This window comes from Podarcis erhardii (assembly GCF_964252035.2).
Source record: "Podarcis erhardii genome assembly, chromosome: 18".
In the NCBI taxonomy this organism is placed as follows: Eukaryota; Metazoa; Chordata; class Lepidosauria; order Squamata; family Lacertidae; genus Podarcis; species Podarcis erhardii.
Window position 1 is genome coordinate 9301093 of NC_138516.1, and position 17092 is coordinate 9318184.

General features: G+C 49.1%; 1 protein-coding gene across 3 annotated transcripts in view; it reads left to right on the forward strand.

The window, feature by feature from the left end:
• ARID3A (AT-rich interaction domain 3A) overlaps positions 1-17092 on the forward strand; it is a 65910-nt gene that overhangs the window by 42402 nt on the left and 6416 nt on the right. For all 3 annotated transcript variants that reach the window (XM_081846219.1, XM_081846221.1, XM_081846220.1), the window contains exons 4-6: positions 5647-5719; positions 11660-11843; positions 15812-16059. In XM_081846219.1, coding sequence (XP_081702345.1) covers positions 5647-5719; positions 11660-11843; positions 15812-16059 — 505 coding nt within the window. The remainder of the gene's footprint in view (positions 1-5646; positions 5720-11659; positions 11844-15811; positions 16060-17092) is intronic.

The following is a 17092-nucleotide window of genomic DNA, read 5'->3' on the forward strand; positions in this document are numbered from 1 at the left end:
CGGGTCATGTGGCCAGCATGACTAAGCCGCTTCTGGCGAACCAGAGCAGCGCACGGAAACGCCGTTTACTTTCCCGCTGGAGCGGGACCTATTTATCTACTTGCACTTTGACGTGCTTTCGAACTGCTAGGTTGGCAGGAGCAGGGACCGAGCAACGGGAGCTCACCCCGTCATTGCGGGGATTCGAACCGCCGACCTTCTGATCGGCAAGCCCTTGGCTCTGTGGTTTCACCCACAGCGCCACCCGTGTCCCTGTTTGTGTTTCTATATTGCAAACCACCCTGTGGGCAAGCCAGAAGGGCATGTGCCACTGATTCGGGTCTGCCATCTCCACAGAGACAGAAGCGTTTTTCGTATGGAATCTGTTCGAATCATCCCTCAAGAACAGCCGAGGGCAAGACATTCAATCTTGCGAGAGTAAAAGCGCGTCTATATTTTAGAATTGCTAGGTGATGCAGAGAGGGTGCCAGAGAGTCAAAGTGGGAAGGTGGAAAACAGTCATGCCATGGGCAAAATGTCCTTATTGTGGCCAAGTTGTCTGACGCTCAATATCATTTAAAGATAAAGGTAAAGGGACCCCTGACCATTAGGTCCAGTCGTGGCCGACTCTGGGGTTGCAGCACTCATCTCGCTTTACTGGCCGAGGGAGCCGGCGTACAGCTTCCGGGTCATATGGCCAGCAGGACTAAGCCGCTTCTGGCGAACCAGAGCAGCGCACGGAAACGCCGTTTCCCTTCCCGCCAGAGCGGTACCTATTGATCTACTTGCACTTTGATGTGCTTTCAAACTGCTAGGTGGGCAGGAGCAGGGACTGAGCAACGGGAGCTCACCCCGTCACGGGGATTCGAACCACGACCTTCTGATCGGCAAGTCCTAGGCTCTGGGGTTTAACCCACAGCGCCACCCGCATCTTGCTTGCTTTAGGGGTGGTGAAATCTTGGTTTCTGGCGGCGATGTGGGTTCCCCCCCCCCCGGAAGAATAAAAGAAATTGAATTGGGAAATGTTCCTGCACAAAAGAGGCACTGGAATTTTTTCCCAGGTGCCCTCTTGGAAGAGAGATGGGGGAAACATTTTGCGGGTGCCGAGGGCCACGCTGCCCTTCTGGGGGCCAGGTGGGCAGGGTCAGAGGTGAAAGTGGGTGGTGCGGTGGGTGTGAATTTTACATTTTTTGTACTGCCAGGCTAGTTTCTAAACCCCCAACCAGCCCCTCTCTACCTTACGCCCAGGTAAGCGAGAGGTGGGATCAAGAGGAGAGTTTTCCATCTGGGCCCAAACACTCCAATCAGAACCGGGGAGGGGCGTGGCTTCGGGGAGTGGGTGTGGTCTTGGAGAGACTCCGGGGGGGCCAGTTGGAAAGGACTTTTGTTGTTGTTGTTGTTTAGTCGTTTAGTGGTGTCCGCCTCTTCGTGACCCCCTGGACCAGAGCACGCCAGGCCCTCCTGTCTTCCACTGCCTCCCGCAGTTTGGTCAAACTCATGTTGGCCTCTTCGAGAACACTGTCCCACCATCTCGTCCTCCATCATCCCCTTCTCCTTGCGCCCTCCATCTTTCCCAACATCAGGGTCTTTTCCAGGGAGTCTTCTCTTCTCCTGAGGTGGCCAAAGTCTTGGAGCCTCAGCTTCAGGATCTGTCCTTCCAGTGAGCACTCAGGGCTGATTTCCTTCAGAATGGAGAGGTTGGATCTTCTTGCAGTCCATGGGACTCTCAAGAGTCTCCTCCAGCACCAGAATTCAAAAGCATCCATTCTTCGGCAATCAGCCTTCTTGATGGTCCAGCTCTCACTTCCATACATCACTTCTGGGAAAACCAGAGCTTGAACTATACGGACCTTTGTTGGCAAGGTGATGTCTCTAGAGGGCCACATTCCGGATTCCTTCCACTGTCCTAACTTAGCGTTTTTATTTTCCTTCTCTTTAGTCATCAAAACCAACTCCTTTGAAACTCCAGGTCTCTTGCCCAACAATTGCCTAATAATCGTCGTTACCGACGAAACTTGCGAAATGGATTCTTCCATCCCCCTCCGGCGGAGGAATAAAGTTTTGGGGAAATTTTCTGGGACCTCGTGCTCCATCCTACATCCCTGCATTTCCTGGATAGGGTCTTAAATTTGCAGGGGAATAAATTAATTTATCCAGAGGTGATTTTTTGGGGAGGGGTGTGTGTCACGAAGAGGGGTTGCTGGTGTTTTAACGTATTTTTAATCTTTTGTTGGAAGCTGCCCAGAGTGGCTGGGAAAACCCAGCCAGATGAGCGCGGTAGAAATAATATATTCTTGTTATTGTTATTGTTACCAAAGGGGACTAGAGCTGAACGGCGGTTAGGATCTCTCAAGAAGTTAATTAATTGGGGGCTAATTAATGGAAGGAGAACATGTTTGGTCCCCATGTCTGGCCTTCTCTGACGTTTAAAAGTCTCTCCTTGCTTCTTCGTATAGAAAATGGCACATTGGCAATTTGTGTCTCTGAGGCTGTGCCCCTCAAATCCCCTTTTGAGTACCTTCTAAAAGACTTGATTATCAAAAAGACATTTAAAACTTCCAATGTAAGTCAAATTGAATATTCAGGCTAGGTAGAAATAACCGCTGGAGCACTTACAATCCATATTTTCTGGGGCGGTCCCCCAAATGCAGTTCTTTGCCATTTTGAAATAATGTCAGAAATGTTAGGAATACACATTCCAATCAAACCCCCAACATTTCTCTATAGATAAGTAAAAGGCGTTTCTGTCGTCTCCCGGGACAGAAGGCTGTCAACAGCAACTTATCATGCGCAGCAATTAAGCAGCTGGTAATCAGTTTGATTAGGTGGGACGCGGGTGGCGCTGGGGGTTAAACCACAGAGCCTAGGACTTGCCGATCAGAAGGTTGGCGGTTCAAATCCCCGCGATGACGGGGTGAGCTCCCGTTGCTCGGTCCTTGCTCCTGCCCACCTAGCAGTTCGAAAGCACACCAGCGCAAGTAGATAAATAGGTACCGCTCCGGTGGGAAGATAAATGGCATTTCCGTGCGCTGCTCTGGTTCGCCAGAAGCGGCTTAGTTCTGCTGGCCACATGACCCGGAAGCTGTACGCTGGCTCCCTCGGCCAGTAAAGCGAGATGAGCGCTGCAACCCCAGAGTTTGACAAGACTGGACCTAATGGTCAGGGGTCCCTTTACCTAATCAGTTTGATTATTGCAGCTGAAATAATAGTTGCAAATAATATTTTTGGGAAGCGGGGAGGAGCTCTCACCCTCCCACACACTTTTGAATGGGTCAAAAAGATGTGGACTATAATCAGATAATCACCAATATTCTTCATTTGGACTTTGCTATTTTAACTGTGCGCAAGTAAATGCACTTATTCCGTGTGCCTGTTTCGTAGTTTTGATTTCCACGTTTCGATTTTCACCTGTGGGCACTAGCGGTCCTCTCTGGGTTTATTGAACGAAATTAAAAAATCTTTACCAAAAAGAAAGAAAGATGTGGACCGTGATGAAATTGATCATCAGTAGGAGAATCCAAGCAACTTGAGCTGAGTTTATGGAGAAATGGCTATTTTTCCTGGTTTTTTGGAATTGCAGCGTCAATGATAACCTGCAGCCAAAAATTTAATTGGGAACTTGGTTGTAAACGTATTGCTTTGCTGCAGACCTGATTGCGAACCTTGAAAATACCAAAAGCGATAGCATAAATGTCATGGTTTAGTCTTTTACTAATGAAACTGTGAATTAAAGATTGAAATAAGAAAACCCGCGGAAGGGAAGGAGGGAAGTCAACGGCTCTATAGAGCATAAAGTAAGATAGATGTTAAAAGACTTGATATTTTTGTTTGTTGGTGTTGGTGTATCTAAAATGAAAACTTAATAAAAAGCATATTCCAAAAAAAAAAAAGCAACAACGTTTGGAGTGCCGTAAAAGTTTGTTTGTGTCTGAAATAAAATACACTCTTCTTTATTAATTGAGGAAAACTAACAAATAAAAAAAATTACCAAAAGCGAAAACTAGATTTCTGGGTCTCCTATTCAACTCAGTATAAATAACATTTTTTCCTCTTTGTTTGTTCTTTGTTCTTTTTGTTTCATTTTCTTCCTCGGTATATAAAATTTGTATATAATTTTTGAATACTGTATTTTCTGGCGTATAAGACTACTTTTTAACCCAGGAAAATCTTCTCAAAAGTCGGGGGTTGTCTTATACGCCGGCTACAGCAGCAGCAGCTCTGGCAGCAACTCCCCACCAAAGGATAAAACGGCCGCAAATTAAATCAGAGGACACCAAGCTCTCTAGATGAAGCAGAAATACGCTTGAAAATTGGCCCCAGAAGCCCCCGGCCACTGGGAAGTGGAACGGATTTCTGAGCCAGACTGGAAACTGGTTTTTTTAATTTTTATTTGGTGTGCGTTGGAAGAGGGGTAGTCTTATACGGCGAGTGCCGTATTTCTCGCCCTATAGGGCGCAGCGGCACATAGGGCGCACTTCTTTTTGGGGGGGGGAATAAAGAAAAAAAAAATTTTTCCCCCCTGAGCCCCAAAGAGCAAAGAAGCCATGACAGCGAGCGACATGGATCCGGGATCCAGGGCTGGGAGCGAAGGCAAGGTTGCGCAACCTCGCCATCGCTCCTGGAGCTTGCGGGGCTGGGGGCGGGGGAATCCTGAGCTTTCCCCGACCCCAGCCCCCAGAACAGGCTGCTATCCACAAGCCTTGGGAGCCCAGTGGGAACTCCCGCCGGGCTCTCCAGGCTTGCAGATATCTGCCCAAAGCCTGGGGCGTGCCCCGCTGTGCTCCCCAGGTTTCGGGCTGCAGGCTGCTGTCCGCAAGCCTTGGGAGCCCGGCGGGAACTCCCGCCGGGCTCCCAAGGCTTATGGATAGCTTCCTGAAGCCTGGAGAGCGAGAGGGGTTGGTGCGCACCGACCCCTCTCGCTCTCCAGGCTTCAGCGAAAGCCTGCATTCGCCCCATAGGACGCACACACATTTCCCCTTCGTTTTTGGAGGGGGAAAAGTGCGTCCTATAGGGCGAAAAATACGGTATATCCCAAACACTATATTTTAACTCGCGGGACGCGGGTGGCGCTGTGGGTAAAAGCCTCAGTGCCTAGGATTTGCCGATTGAAAGGTCGGCGGTTCGAATCCCCGCGGCGGGGTGCGCTCCCGTTGCTCAGTCCCAGCGCCTGCCAACCTAGCAGTTCGAAAGCACCTCCGGGTGCAAGTAGATAAATAGGGACCGCTTACCAGCGGGAAGGTAAACGGCGTTTCCGTGTGCTGCGCTGGCTCGCCAGATGCAGCTTGTCACACTGGCCACGTGACCTGGAAGTGTCTGCGGACAGCGCTGGCTCCTGGCCTCTTAAGCGAGATGGGCGCGCAACCCCAGAGTCGGACAGGACTGGCCCGTACGGGCAGGGGTACCTTTACCTTTACTATATTTTAACTGGAAAGGTTGGGGGGGCGTCTTATACGCCCAGTCATCTTATACGCCGGAAAATTTGGTAATTGGGAACTTGGTTTGTAAACGTATTGCTTTGTTGCAGACTTGATTGCGAACCTTAAAAATACCAAAAGCGAAAACGGGATTTCTGGGTCTCGGGGCTGGGAGTTAGGGTGGCGTTTTCGCGTCTCCCCGTTGGAAACGGTCTCCGAATAACGTGTCTCCTTCGTCTTATGTCGCCTGCAGCTTTACGAACTCGACGGAGACCCTAAAAGGAAGGAATTTCTGGACGACCTTTTCAGCTTCATGCAGAAGCGAGGTGAGAAGGCAACCCACCCCTTTCTCCCTGTCTGTCTGTCTGTCCGGCAAATCTTTTGCAACGGATGAATTTGCAAAGCCAGCTTTGGGTAATCTTCCTCTGTGCTTGCTAAGGTCACACACATACACACAAGCGCGGGGCGTGCCGATTTGCAGAAAAATACTTCTGTTGCTTCATTCCCTCCTTCTCCGACGAAAAAAGGCAATTAAAAAAATTTCCTTTATAGATTTTTTCCAGTTTTACATTTACACCCTTATATATTATTTTACATAGACCAGGCATCAGCAAACATTTTCAGCAGGGGGCTGGTCCACTGTCCCTCAGACCTTGTGGAGGGCCGGACTATATTCTGAAGGAAAAATTATATAGAATGAATTCCTGTGCCCCACAAATAACCCAGAGATGCATCCGAAATAAAAGGACACATTCCACTCGTGTAAAAACACCAGGCAGGCCCCACAAATAACCCAGAGATGCATTTGAAATAAAAGGGCATATTCTACTCATGTAAAAACACGCTGATTCCCGGACTGTCCGCAGGCCAGATTTAGAAGGCGATTGGGCTGGATCCGGCCCCCGGGCCCTAGTTTACCTACTCATGACATAGACCCTGGAACTAGGTCTATGTAAAATAGGCAATTTCCTAACTAAGAGGTGGAAGTGCACAAAAAGCTTAGAGATTATTATTATTATTATTATTATTATTATTATTAATTCAACTTATACACTGCCCTATACCCAGAGGACTCAGGGCGGTTCACAACAAGACCACAACATATAAAATCAAACCAAAAGCAGTAACCCAAGCCACATTCTAAAAGGGCATAGGGTGTAAATCGGAACGACCAAAGGCCTGGTTAAAAAGGAACGTTTTTGCCCGGCGCCCAAAGGTGTGTAATGAATGACGTTAATTAAAGAGCAAGCAGGTTGGGTCCGTGATACAGAGACAGTATCCTTCAGGAGTTCTTAAAATTAATTAATAAGGCGAATCATTTATCTCGCCCCTGTCCACACCAAGTAAAAAAGCAAAACCTGCGATGTTTTCAAAGATTGCTTGGGGAAAGAATGAAAAGAATTGCTTTGCCGCAGTCGCAGGGGTTGGGGAAAGAGATGGTTAGTGACGTCACGGGTTTGGGCCAATACGCTGAGATTCCTTCTGCTACGTTGCTTAACGTGGCTTTTACTGGGCAATAAAAACCCGTGCTGGCTGGCAGCTGAAGGGAGTGTCGAGAAAAGCGGTGGGAAGAGAGATTTACCTTAAGTCAAGGAATCCGATTGTGGGGAGGGGTGTGGCGGTTGTGGGGGGGGGGGGGAGAGAGAAGCAGATGCTCTTGTCCCAGGAGCTTTGCACGACCGGAATGTACATCTAGGAAACGATTACGGGGTGTGTGCAATGGGCGAGGACGGGCGTAAAGGAAATTGCAAGATGCTTTTGTGGGTTTAAGGGACGCGGGTGGCGTTGTGGGTTAAACCACAGAGCCCAGGGCTTGCTGATCAGAAGGTCGGCGGTTCGGATCCCCGCGACGGGGTGTGCTACCGTTGCTCGGTCCCTGCTCCTGCCAACCTAGCAGTTCGAAAGCACGTCAAAGTGCAAGTAGATCAATAGGTACCGCTCTGGCGGGAAGGTAAACGGCGTTTTCGTGTGCTGCTCTGGTTCGCCAGAAGCGGCTTAGTCCTGCTGGCCACATGACCCGGAAGCTGTACGCCGGCTCCCTCGGCCAATAAAGCAAGATGAGCGCCGCAACCCCAGAGTCGTCCGCAACTGGACCTAATGGTCAGGGATGTTGTGTCCGCCTCTTCGTCACCCCTGGACCAGAGCATGCCAGGCCCTCCTGTCTTCCACTGCCTCCCGCAGTTGGGTCAAACTCATGCTGGTAGCTTCGAGAACACTGTCCCACCATCTCGTCCTCTGTCGTCCCCTTCTCCTTGTGCCCTCCATCTATCAGGGTCTTTTCCAGGGAGTCTTCTCTTCTCCTGAGGTGGCCAAAGTCTTGGAGCCTCAGCTTCAGGATCTGTCCTTCCAGTGAGCACTCAGGGCTGATTTCCTTCAGAATGGAGAGGTTTGATCTTCTTGCAGTCCATGGGACTCTCAAGAGTCTCCTCCAGCACCACAATTCAAAAGCATCCATTCTTCGGCGATCAGCCTTCTTTATGGTCCAGTTCTCACTTCCATACATCACTACTGGGAAAACAATAGCTTGAACTATATGGACCTTTGTTGGCAAGGTGATGTCTCTGCTTTTTAAGATGCTGTCATTGCTTTCCTCCCCAGAAGCAGGCGTCTTTTAATTTTGTGGTTGCCGTCACCATCTGCAGTGATCATGGAACCCAAGAAAGTAAAATCTCTCACTGCCTCCATTTCACAGGCTGTAAATAAACCACCCATTTTACAGGTGGGATAGTTAAGGCTGCAAAAAGACCTCTCCTCCTTCCCACCCCCCAAGACCCCCCCCCCAGCATCCTCCCTTAAAGTCTCTCTCTCCTGGGATCCAAGTCATGGGCCGGCCGCCCCATCCTCTGGCCGGACACGGTTTAATCCCGGAAAATGGCCCGTTCCTTCCTGCAATAAAACGGTCGAAGGACAGCACCATCACACAAACATCTTCTGGCTGATGGGCGGCTGCCGTCGGCTCTTGTTTTCTCCTCCCGATTGTTCCTTTCGGCTTTAAGGAAGCAATAAATCAATTAGAGGGGGAAGCGGGGTTTGTTTTGCCCCCCTTTTGAAAGCCGCTCCTTTTGTGTGCCAAAATGGTCTTTTTTTATTTGTTCATGGGCCAGGATTCAGTTTTCCCAAGAACCTCGGGTTTTCGCTGCTTGTTCAAGGTTCTAGACCTCATGATGGCATTGTCATCATCATCATCATTATTGCTATTATTATTCTTGTTAGGGGTGCCCTGCCTTTTTCCTTCCAAGGAGGTCAGAGCTGGTGGCAATGATTCTCTGCCTCCCCCACCTCCACCCCGTTTTGTCCTGACAACAAACCTGTGAGGTAGGTTAGAGAGATGGAGAGATACTGTTCCCCGAAATCACCCGATGAGATTCGTGGCTTGAATCGTCGCGGGATGTAAACATTTTGAGGCGAATGCAAAACGTTGGACCTGCAGAGAGTTAAAAGCGTCTTTTCTTTCTTTCTTTCTTTCTTTCTTTCTTTCTTTCTTTCTTTCTTTCTTTCTCCCTCCCCCTCCTCTCCCTCTCTCTTTCTCTTTCTTTCTTTCTTTCTTTCTTTCTTTCTCTTTCTGTCTTTCTGTCTGTCGTTCTTTATCTCTCTCCTTCTCTCTCTCTCTCTCTCTCTCTCTTTCTTTCTCTCTTTCTCTCTTTCTTTATCTCTCCTTCTTTCTCTCTCTCTCTCTCTCTCTCTCTTTCTCCCCCCCCTCTTTCTTCCTCTCTTTCTGTCTTTCTCTCCCTTCCTTATTTCGGCCCGAGCAGATGCGGAAAGGGCGTGATTTGAATGCACCAGACCTTTCGGTGGGGGGGGGGGGGGAAACAGCCTGATGCAAATTGGAGGCCCTGTGGCTTGTCTTTGGTCAAAGGTGTTGGGGGAACGGGAACAGAGTCTTGTTTGCTTTCTGAAACCTGCCAGGGTGTTTGTTTCAGAGTAGGCAGGCGTGCAATTATAGCACATCCGACGAAGAGAGGCAGCGCGGTATAACGGTTAGAGCGCTGGTCCTGGGAGAGACCAGGGAATCAAATCCTAACCCCCCTTAAAAAACATTCTGCTCATGATAATAATAGCAGAAAGCGGTGAAATAATGTGGTGGGTTCTGTCAAGCACTGAACGTTGAATGAAAAACTTCACGCAACTTTCAAAATAACCCAGATCTACGCTATAAACCACCTTGGGTTCCTAACAGGGGAGAAAGGTGGAATACAACAACAACTAATAATAATAATAATAATAATAATTTGTTACTTATATGCCACCCATCTGCTCTCTGAAGATTCCAACAAGTTAAAACACCCAACACAATAAAACATAAAACTTTAAGATCTTTCCTGTGTTTCAGGGTCATCGTGGAGATTAAATTTGGAGCCAGGGCAACAGCAGGGGAAAGTAACAAGCCCTGAAACACAAAGCACTCCATCTGAGAGATGATGATGATGATGATGATGATAATAATAGCAGCAATAATTTTATTATTTATACCCCGCCCAACTGGCTGGGTTTCCCAGCCACTCTGAGCGGCTTACAGCGTATATAAATAAAGCATCAGACATTAAAACAGGGCTGCCTTCAGGTGTCTTCTAAAAGTTCTTTATCTCCTTGAGACCTGATGGGCGCCACCACCGAGAAGGCCCTGTGCCTGCTTCCCTGTAACCTCGCTTCTCACAGGGAGGGAACCACCAGAAGGCCCTCGGAAGTGGACCCCGGTGTCCGGGCTGGATAATGGGGGTGTAGAGGCTCTTTCCAGGGTCATTTGCCCATGGACCAGCACAGGAAAATACATCTACCCCAAAATGCAGTGAGTGGCAGTCTACATTAATCGCTGCAAGGCTTCCCTTTTACTACAAGAAAGAAGATTCCACCTAAACATTAGGAAGAACTTCCTGGCAGTAAGAGCTGTTTGACAGTGGAATTTGCTGCCCAGGAGTGTGGTGGAGTCTCCTTCTTTGGAGGTCTTTAAGCAGAGGCTTGACAACCATATGTCAGGAGTGCTCTGATGGTGTTTCCTGCTTGGCAGGGGGTTGGACTCGATGGCCCTTGTGGTCTCTTCCAACTCTAGGATTCTATGATTCCCTAATCCTTATAATTGTATAATTATATCAGGAGGGGAACCTGCCCTTCTGATTTTGCCACTGCACGCCTGGTTCTGCCAGCGGAGACTGTGCCCCGCGGCTCATAAACTCAAGGGGCGAGTCGAGGGAATCGCCGGTTCAAATCCCGCCTCGTAACCCGAACTTGCTGGTCTGGTCTGTCATAGCAGCAGCAGTTGTAAGGAAAATAAAAATGAAAGGAACTTTTAAAGGCTTTGATGGAATCATTTCACAACAAGCTTCCAGGTGTGCAGCCTGGAAGTCATTTTGGACTCACAGCTGTCCATGGAGGCACAGGTCAATTCTGTGTCCAGGGCAGCTCCATCTGGTACACAGGATGAGACCCTCCCTGCCCATGGACTGCCTGGCCAGAGTGGTGCATGCTCTGGTTATCTCCCGCTTGGACTACTGCCATGCGCTCTACGTGGGGCTGCCTTTGAAGGTGACCCAGAAACTGCAACTAATCCAGAATGCGGCAGCCAGACTGGTGACTGGGAGTGGCCGCCGGGACCACATAACACCGGTCCTGAGAGATCTGCATTGGCTCCCAGGACGTTTCCGGGCACAATTCAAAGTGTTGGTGCTGACATTGAAAGCCCTAAATGGCCCAGTATCCCTGAAGGAGCATCTCCACCCCCATCGTCCAGCCTGGACACTGAGGTCCAGCTCCGAGGGCCTTCTGGCGGTTCCCTCCCTGTGAGAAGCCAAGTTACAGGGAACCAGGCAGAGGGCCTTCTCGGTGGTGGCACCCGCCCTGTGGAACGCCCTCCCTTCAGATGTCAAGGAAATAAGCAGCTATCCTATCTTTAAAAGACATCTGAAGGCAGCCCTGTTCAGGGAAGTTTTTAATATTTAATGCTGTCCTGTTTTTTTAACACTTGATTGGGAGCTGCCCAGAGTGGCTGGGGAAACTCAGCCAGGTGGGCGGGGTATAAATAATAAATTATTATAATATTATTATTATTGGTCATGGATATTTTGAGCTGAGATTCCTCCATGGGCTAGGATGAGCCCTGGAGGTCGCTTCCGATTCTGTGACTCCATGCCGAATTTGGTTGCCGCAGTCTTTTGGAAAGCACAGAGACTTTTGTCGCCGCCACGGTCAACTTCAGCCGACGAGTGAGGCTGCGATTCGGCCCGCGCCCATCTGCTGTTTTTGTTTCTTTCTCTTCCCCTCTTCATCTGCAGGGACACCGGTCAACCGTATCCCCATCATGGCCAAGCAGGTCCTCGATCTGTACATGCTCTATGTCCTGGTGACCGAGAAGGGCGGTTTGGTGGAGGTGATCAACAAGAAACTCTGGCGGGAGATCACCAAGGGGCTGAACCTGCCCACATCCATCACAAGCGCGGCCTTCACCTTGCGCACTCAGTAAGTCTTGCCCCGCAACCCAGAACGGCCCCCGGGATGTTCCCAGGGGCCGGAGCTACCGCTTTAGGAAAGGGGCGTAGCTGCCGGTTCATAGTGGTGGTTTTCGCCCCGTGTGAAATTGTCATAATCTCAAATCCTGTGTTGTTTTCTCTGTTGCGAAGCTGCAGAGTGAGTGGTACCCAGAGTCCAGTTTTAAGAATTAAAGCTGCTTTTCGTTGGTCTGAAATTATTATTTGAGCTGCCCGGGGCATATATAGAATAATAATAATAATAATTTATTGATATCCCGCCCTCCCCAGCCGAAGCCGGGCTCAGAGCGGCTAACATCAAATGTATAACACATTAACATAAAATCAGACAATCAGTTAAAATAGAAGACCAGTTCTTTTGACAATACAGTGGTACCTTGGGTTATATACGCTTCAGGTTACACACGCTTCAGGTTACAGACTCCGCTAACCCAGAAATAGTACCTCGAGTTAAGAACTTTGCTTCAGGTTGAGAACAGAAATCGCGCGGCAGCAGCAGGAGGCCCCATTAGCTAAAGTGGTGCTTCAGGTTAAGAACAGTTTCAGGTTAAGAACGGACCTGCGGAACGAATTAAGTTCTTAACCCAAGGTACCACTGTATATCAAACCACTACAGTGGTACCTCGGCTTAAGAACAGTCCGGTTTAAGAACGATTCGGTTTACGAACTCCGCAAAACCGGAAATAGTGTCCCGGTTTGAGAACTTTATCTCGGTCTACGAACGGACTCTGAATAGTGGAAGGGCACTGGCAGCAGGAGGCCTCATTAGGGAAAGCGCGCCTTGGTTTAAGAACGGTTTTGGTTTAAGAACGGACTTCCGTTCTTAAGGTACTGCTGTAGAAGACTGGTTCTTTTGACAGTATATCAAACCGGTACAGTGGTACCTTGGTTCTCAAACTTAATCCGTTCTGGAAGTCCGTTCTGAAACCAAAGCGTTCCAAAACCAAGACACACACACTTTCCCATAGAAAGGAATGCAGAATGGATTGATCCATTCCAGACTTTTAAAAACAACCCCTAAAACAGCAATTGAACATGGATTTTACTATCTGACGAGACCGTTGATCCAGTAAACAATGTACTGCACTCATACAATCAGTAGCTGAACTGAGTTCCAAACAGTCGCAAAACCAAAACCAAAAAGAGCCACAAAAACGCAAAATAAATAGCAAAAACAGACAGACCTCAGCGTAACACTCAAAATGGAGCACGTTCAGCTTCCGAAAAATGTTCACAAACCGGAACACTTCCTTCCGGGTTTGCAGTGTTTGGGTTCCAAGTTGTTGTGAGTACCAAGGCGTTTGAGAACCAAGGTACCCCTGTATATCTCTATAGGATAGAGACATTATCTATAAACCTGGTGCCAAACGGCTCCTTTAAACCAGGATCGCGGCTGCCGAAATGGAAAGCCTCCGTGCCCTTTTGGGGCCGGAGAAAACGGAGATGGGAGGGCTGTCTTCAGAAATAAATAAATCTCAAGGGCTGTCCTGTGCAAGACGGAGGAGATTCTTTTCTCCCGTATGGAGGGCAGGACTCGAACCCGACTCCATGTTTGGCCGTGGGGTGGGAGGCGGTTTTCATCCTTTTTTGGGGGGTTCGTAATTCTTTAGGAAGGCTTACCGTATTTTTTGCTCTGTAAGACTCACTTTTCCCCTCCTAAAAAGTAAGGGGAAATGTGTGTGCGTCTTATGGAGCGAATGCAGGCTGCGCAGCTATCCCAGAAGCCAGAACAGCAAGAGGGATTGCTGCTTTCGCTGCGCAGCGATCCCTCTTGCTGTTCTGGCTTCTGAGATTCAGAATAATTTTTTCTTGTTTTCCTCCTCCAAAAACTAGGTGCGTCTTGTGGTCTGGTGCGTCTTATAGAGCGGAAAATACGGTAGTTTCCAGTGGATCAAGGGTGCTTTGGGAAGAAATTTACGTATAATTCTATATGGAGACGCACCCTTGAATTTTTTGCTCATTCTGACCCCATCCTTTCTCCCCTTCCTCCTCTCTCTCTTTTTCTCTTTCTCTCCCCTTCTTCCTTCTCTCCCATTCGCTTCCCCCACCTATTACATCCACCATAATCAAGGCTAAAGTTAATTAGTCTGGAATTCAGAGGACCAGGTGGTGGAAAAAGGATTTGTGGGTGGTGAGGGAGGGGGGACGGGGGGGGAGGTGAGTGGGTGGAGAGCTGTTAACTCCTTCGTAGCTGTAAACCCGACTTCCTTTCTCTTAAAAAAAAGAAGCAGCGTGTTGCCTGTCCTTAATTGCTGCCAGAAAATTCGAAAAAGCATCCAATCTTCTCCTGTGAAAAGAGGGACGTCCTATTCCATCCCCTCCAACGTTTCTCCCCTGAAAATAGTGACGTCCTATTCCATCCCCTCCAACGTTTCTCCCCTGAAAAGAGGGACGTCCTATTCCATCCCCTCCAATGTTTCTCCCCTGAAAATAGGGACGTCCTATTCCATCCCCTCCAACGTTTCTCCTGTGAAAATAGGGACGTCCTATTCCATCCCCTCCAATGTTTCTCCCGTGAAAATAGGGACGTCCTATTCCATCCCCTCCAACGTTTCTCCCCTGAAAATAGCGACGTCCTATTCCATCCCCTCCAATGTTTCTCCCCCGAAAATAGGGACGTCCTATTCCATCCCCTCCAACGTTTCTCCTGTGAAAATAGGGACGTCCTATTCCATCCCCTCCAACGTTTCTCCCCTGAAAATAGGGACGTCCTATTCCATCCCCTCCAACGTTTCTCCCCTGAAAATAGGGACGTCCTATTCCATCCCCTCCAACATTTCTCCCCTGAAAATAGGGACATCCTATTCCATCCCCTCCAACGTTTCTCCCGTCAAAATAGGGACGTCCTATTCCATCCCCTCCAACGTTTCTCCCCTGAAAATAGGGACATCCTATTCCATCCCCTCCAACGTTTCTCCCGTGAAAATAGGGACGTCCTATTCCATCCCCTCCAATGTTTCTCCCATGAAAATAGGGATGTCCTATTCTGTCCCCTCCAACGTTTCTCCCCTGAAAATAGGGACGTCCTATTCCACCCCCTCCAACGTTTCTCCCGTGAAAATAGGGACGTCCTATTCCATCCCCTCCAATGTTTCTCCCCTGAAAATAGGGACGTCCTATTCCATCCCCTCCAATGTTTCTCCCCTGAAAATAGGGACGTCCTATTCCATCCCCTCCAACGTTTCTCCCCTGAAAATAGGAACGTCCTATTCCACCCCCTCCAACGTTTCTCCCCTGAAAATAGGGACGTCCTATTCCACCCCCTCCAACGTTTCTCCCCTGAAAATAGGGACGTCCTATTCCATCCCCTCCAACGTTTCTCCCCTGAAAATAGGGACGTCCTATTCCATCCCCTCCAACGTTTCTCCCCTGAAAATAGGGACGTCCTATTCCATCCCCTCCAACGTTTCTCCCCTGAAAATAGGGACGTCCTATTCCATCCCCTCCAACATTCCTCCCCTGAAAATAGGGACGTCCTATTCCATCCCCTCCAACGTTTCTCCCCTGAAAATAGGGACGTCCTATTCCATCCCCTCCAATGTTTCTCCCCTGAAAATAGGGACGTCCTATTCCATCCCCTCCAATGTTTCTCCCCTGAAAATAGGGACGTCCTATTCCATCCCCTCCAACGTTTCTCCCCTGAAAATAGGGACGTCCTATTCCACCCCCTCCAACATTTCTCCCCTGAAAATAGGGACGTCCTATTCCATCCCCTCCAACGTTTCTCCCCTGGAAATAGGGACGTCCTATTCCATCCCCTCCAACGTTTCTCCCGTGAAAATAGGGACGTCCTATTCCATCCCCTCCAACGTTTCTCCCGTGAAAATAGGGACGTCCTATTCCATTGGGCCAACTCTGTGCATCTTGGCAGCGTGCGTTGAATTGAACAAAGTGCAAATGGTTGATTTTTGTGTGTGTGTGTCTTTTTCCCTGGAAAAGGTACATGAAGTACTTGTACCCGTACGAGTGTGAGAAGAGAGGTCTGAGCAACCCCAATGAACTGCAAGCCGCCATCGACAGCAACCGCCGTGAGGGTCGCCGTCAAGGGTTCAGCGGCTCGATCTTCACGTACTCGCCCAGTGGCACCCATGGCATGCTCTCCTCCCCCAAGCTCCAAGTGCCAACGCTGGGGTTGCCCTCAACTACCAACGGCAGCTCCTTGGCCTCCGTCCCGAAAATCAAAAAAGGTACGGCAGCCGATTGCCTCGCTCGTTGGGTTCCGCACATGTTTTGTGCCCCTCTCTTCAACCTAAAAGGTCTCCCGGGTTGGCTTAAAGGTAAAGGTAAAGGGACCCCTGTCCATTAGGTCCAGTCGTGGCCGATACTGAGGTTGCGGCGCTCATCTCGCTTTACTGGCCAAGGGAGCCGGCGTCCAGCTTCTGGGTCATGTGGCCAGCAGGACGAAGCTGCTTCTGGCAAACCAGAGCAGCGCACGGAAACGCTGTTTACCTTCCCGCCAGAGTGGTATCTATTTATCTACTTGCACTTTAACGTGCTTTCGAACTGCTAGGTTGGCAGGAGCAGGGACCGAGCAAAGGGAGCTCACCCCGTCATTGCGGGGATTCGAACCGCCGACCTTCTGATTGGCAAGCCCTAGGCTCTGTGGTTTAACCCACAGCGCCACCCGTGTCCCTTCGGGTTGGCTTACGCCCCACCAAATAAATAAAAAAACACACGCAGGCCCTGCCCATTGGCTTAGCAGCTTGAAAAAGGGAAAGGAAAGGACACGACACACAAGGAAAGAGGGACCAGGAGGGCAGAGGAGGAGGGGAAAAAGCAAGCCCAGGCGTTTAAATATTGCTGGGTGGCATTTCAGATTTCGGTCAAGGCTGCCTGGAAATACTGGGCTTGTGAGGGTGGTGGGACAGAGAATAAGGGCCTCTGCTAAAGATCTCTGAGCCGGATATTATATAGGTAAAAAATGTGTTCCAAAAAAGGAAAGCTTCATCTGGTTGTGAATATTAAGATGAGACCAGCAAGAATGAGTCTTTTTGTAAAAGAAACAAAACAAATCAAGCCTTGCTGACTAGTGATTGAAATCGTGATGGAAATCAATTTGATTTAAGTCGTGATTGAAATCGATTTGATTCAAATCAAATCCGCCCTGGCTATAAATTTCCCTGTATGAACAATCTGGCCATTATAAAGAAACACTGTCCTTGGTATGCCTCCCCCCCCCCTTCTCAGTTTGGTTCCCTGGCACCATATTTGTATAAATTA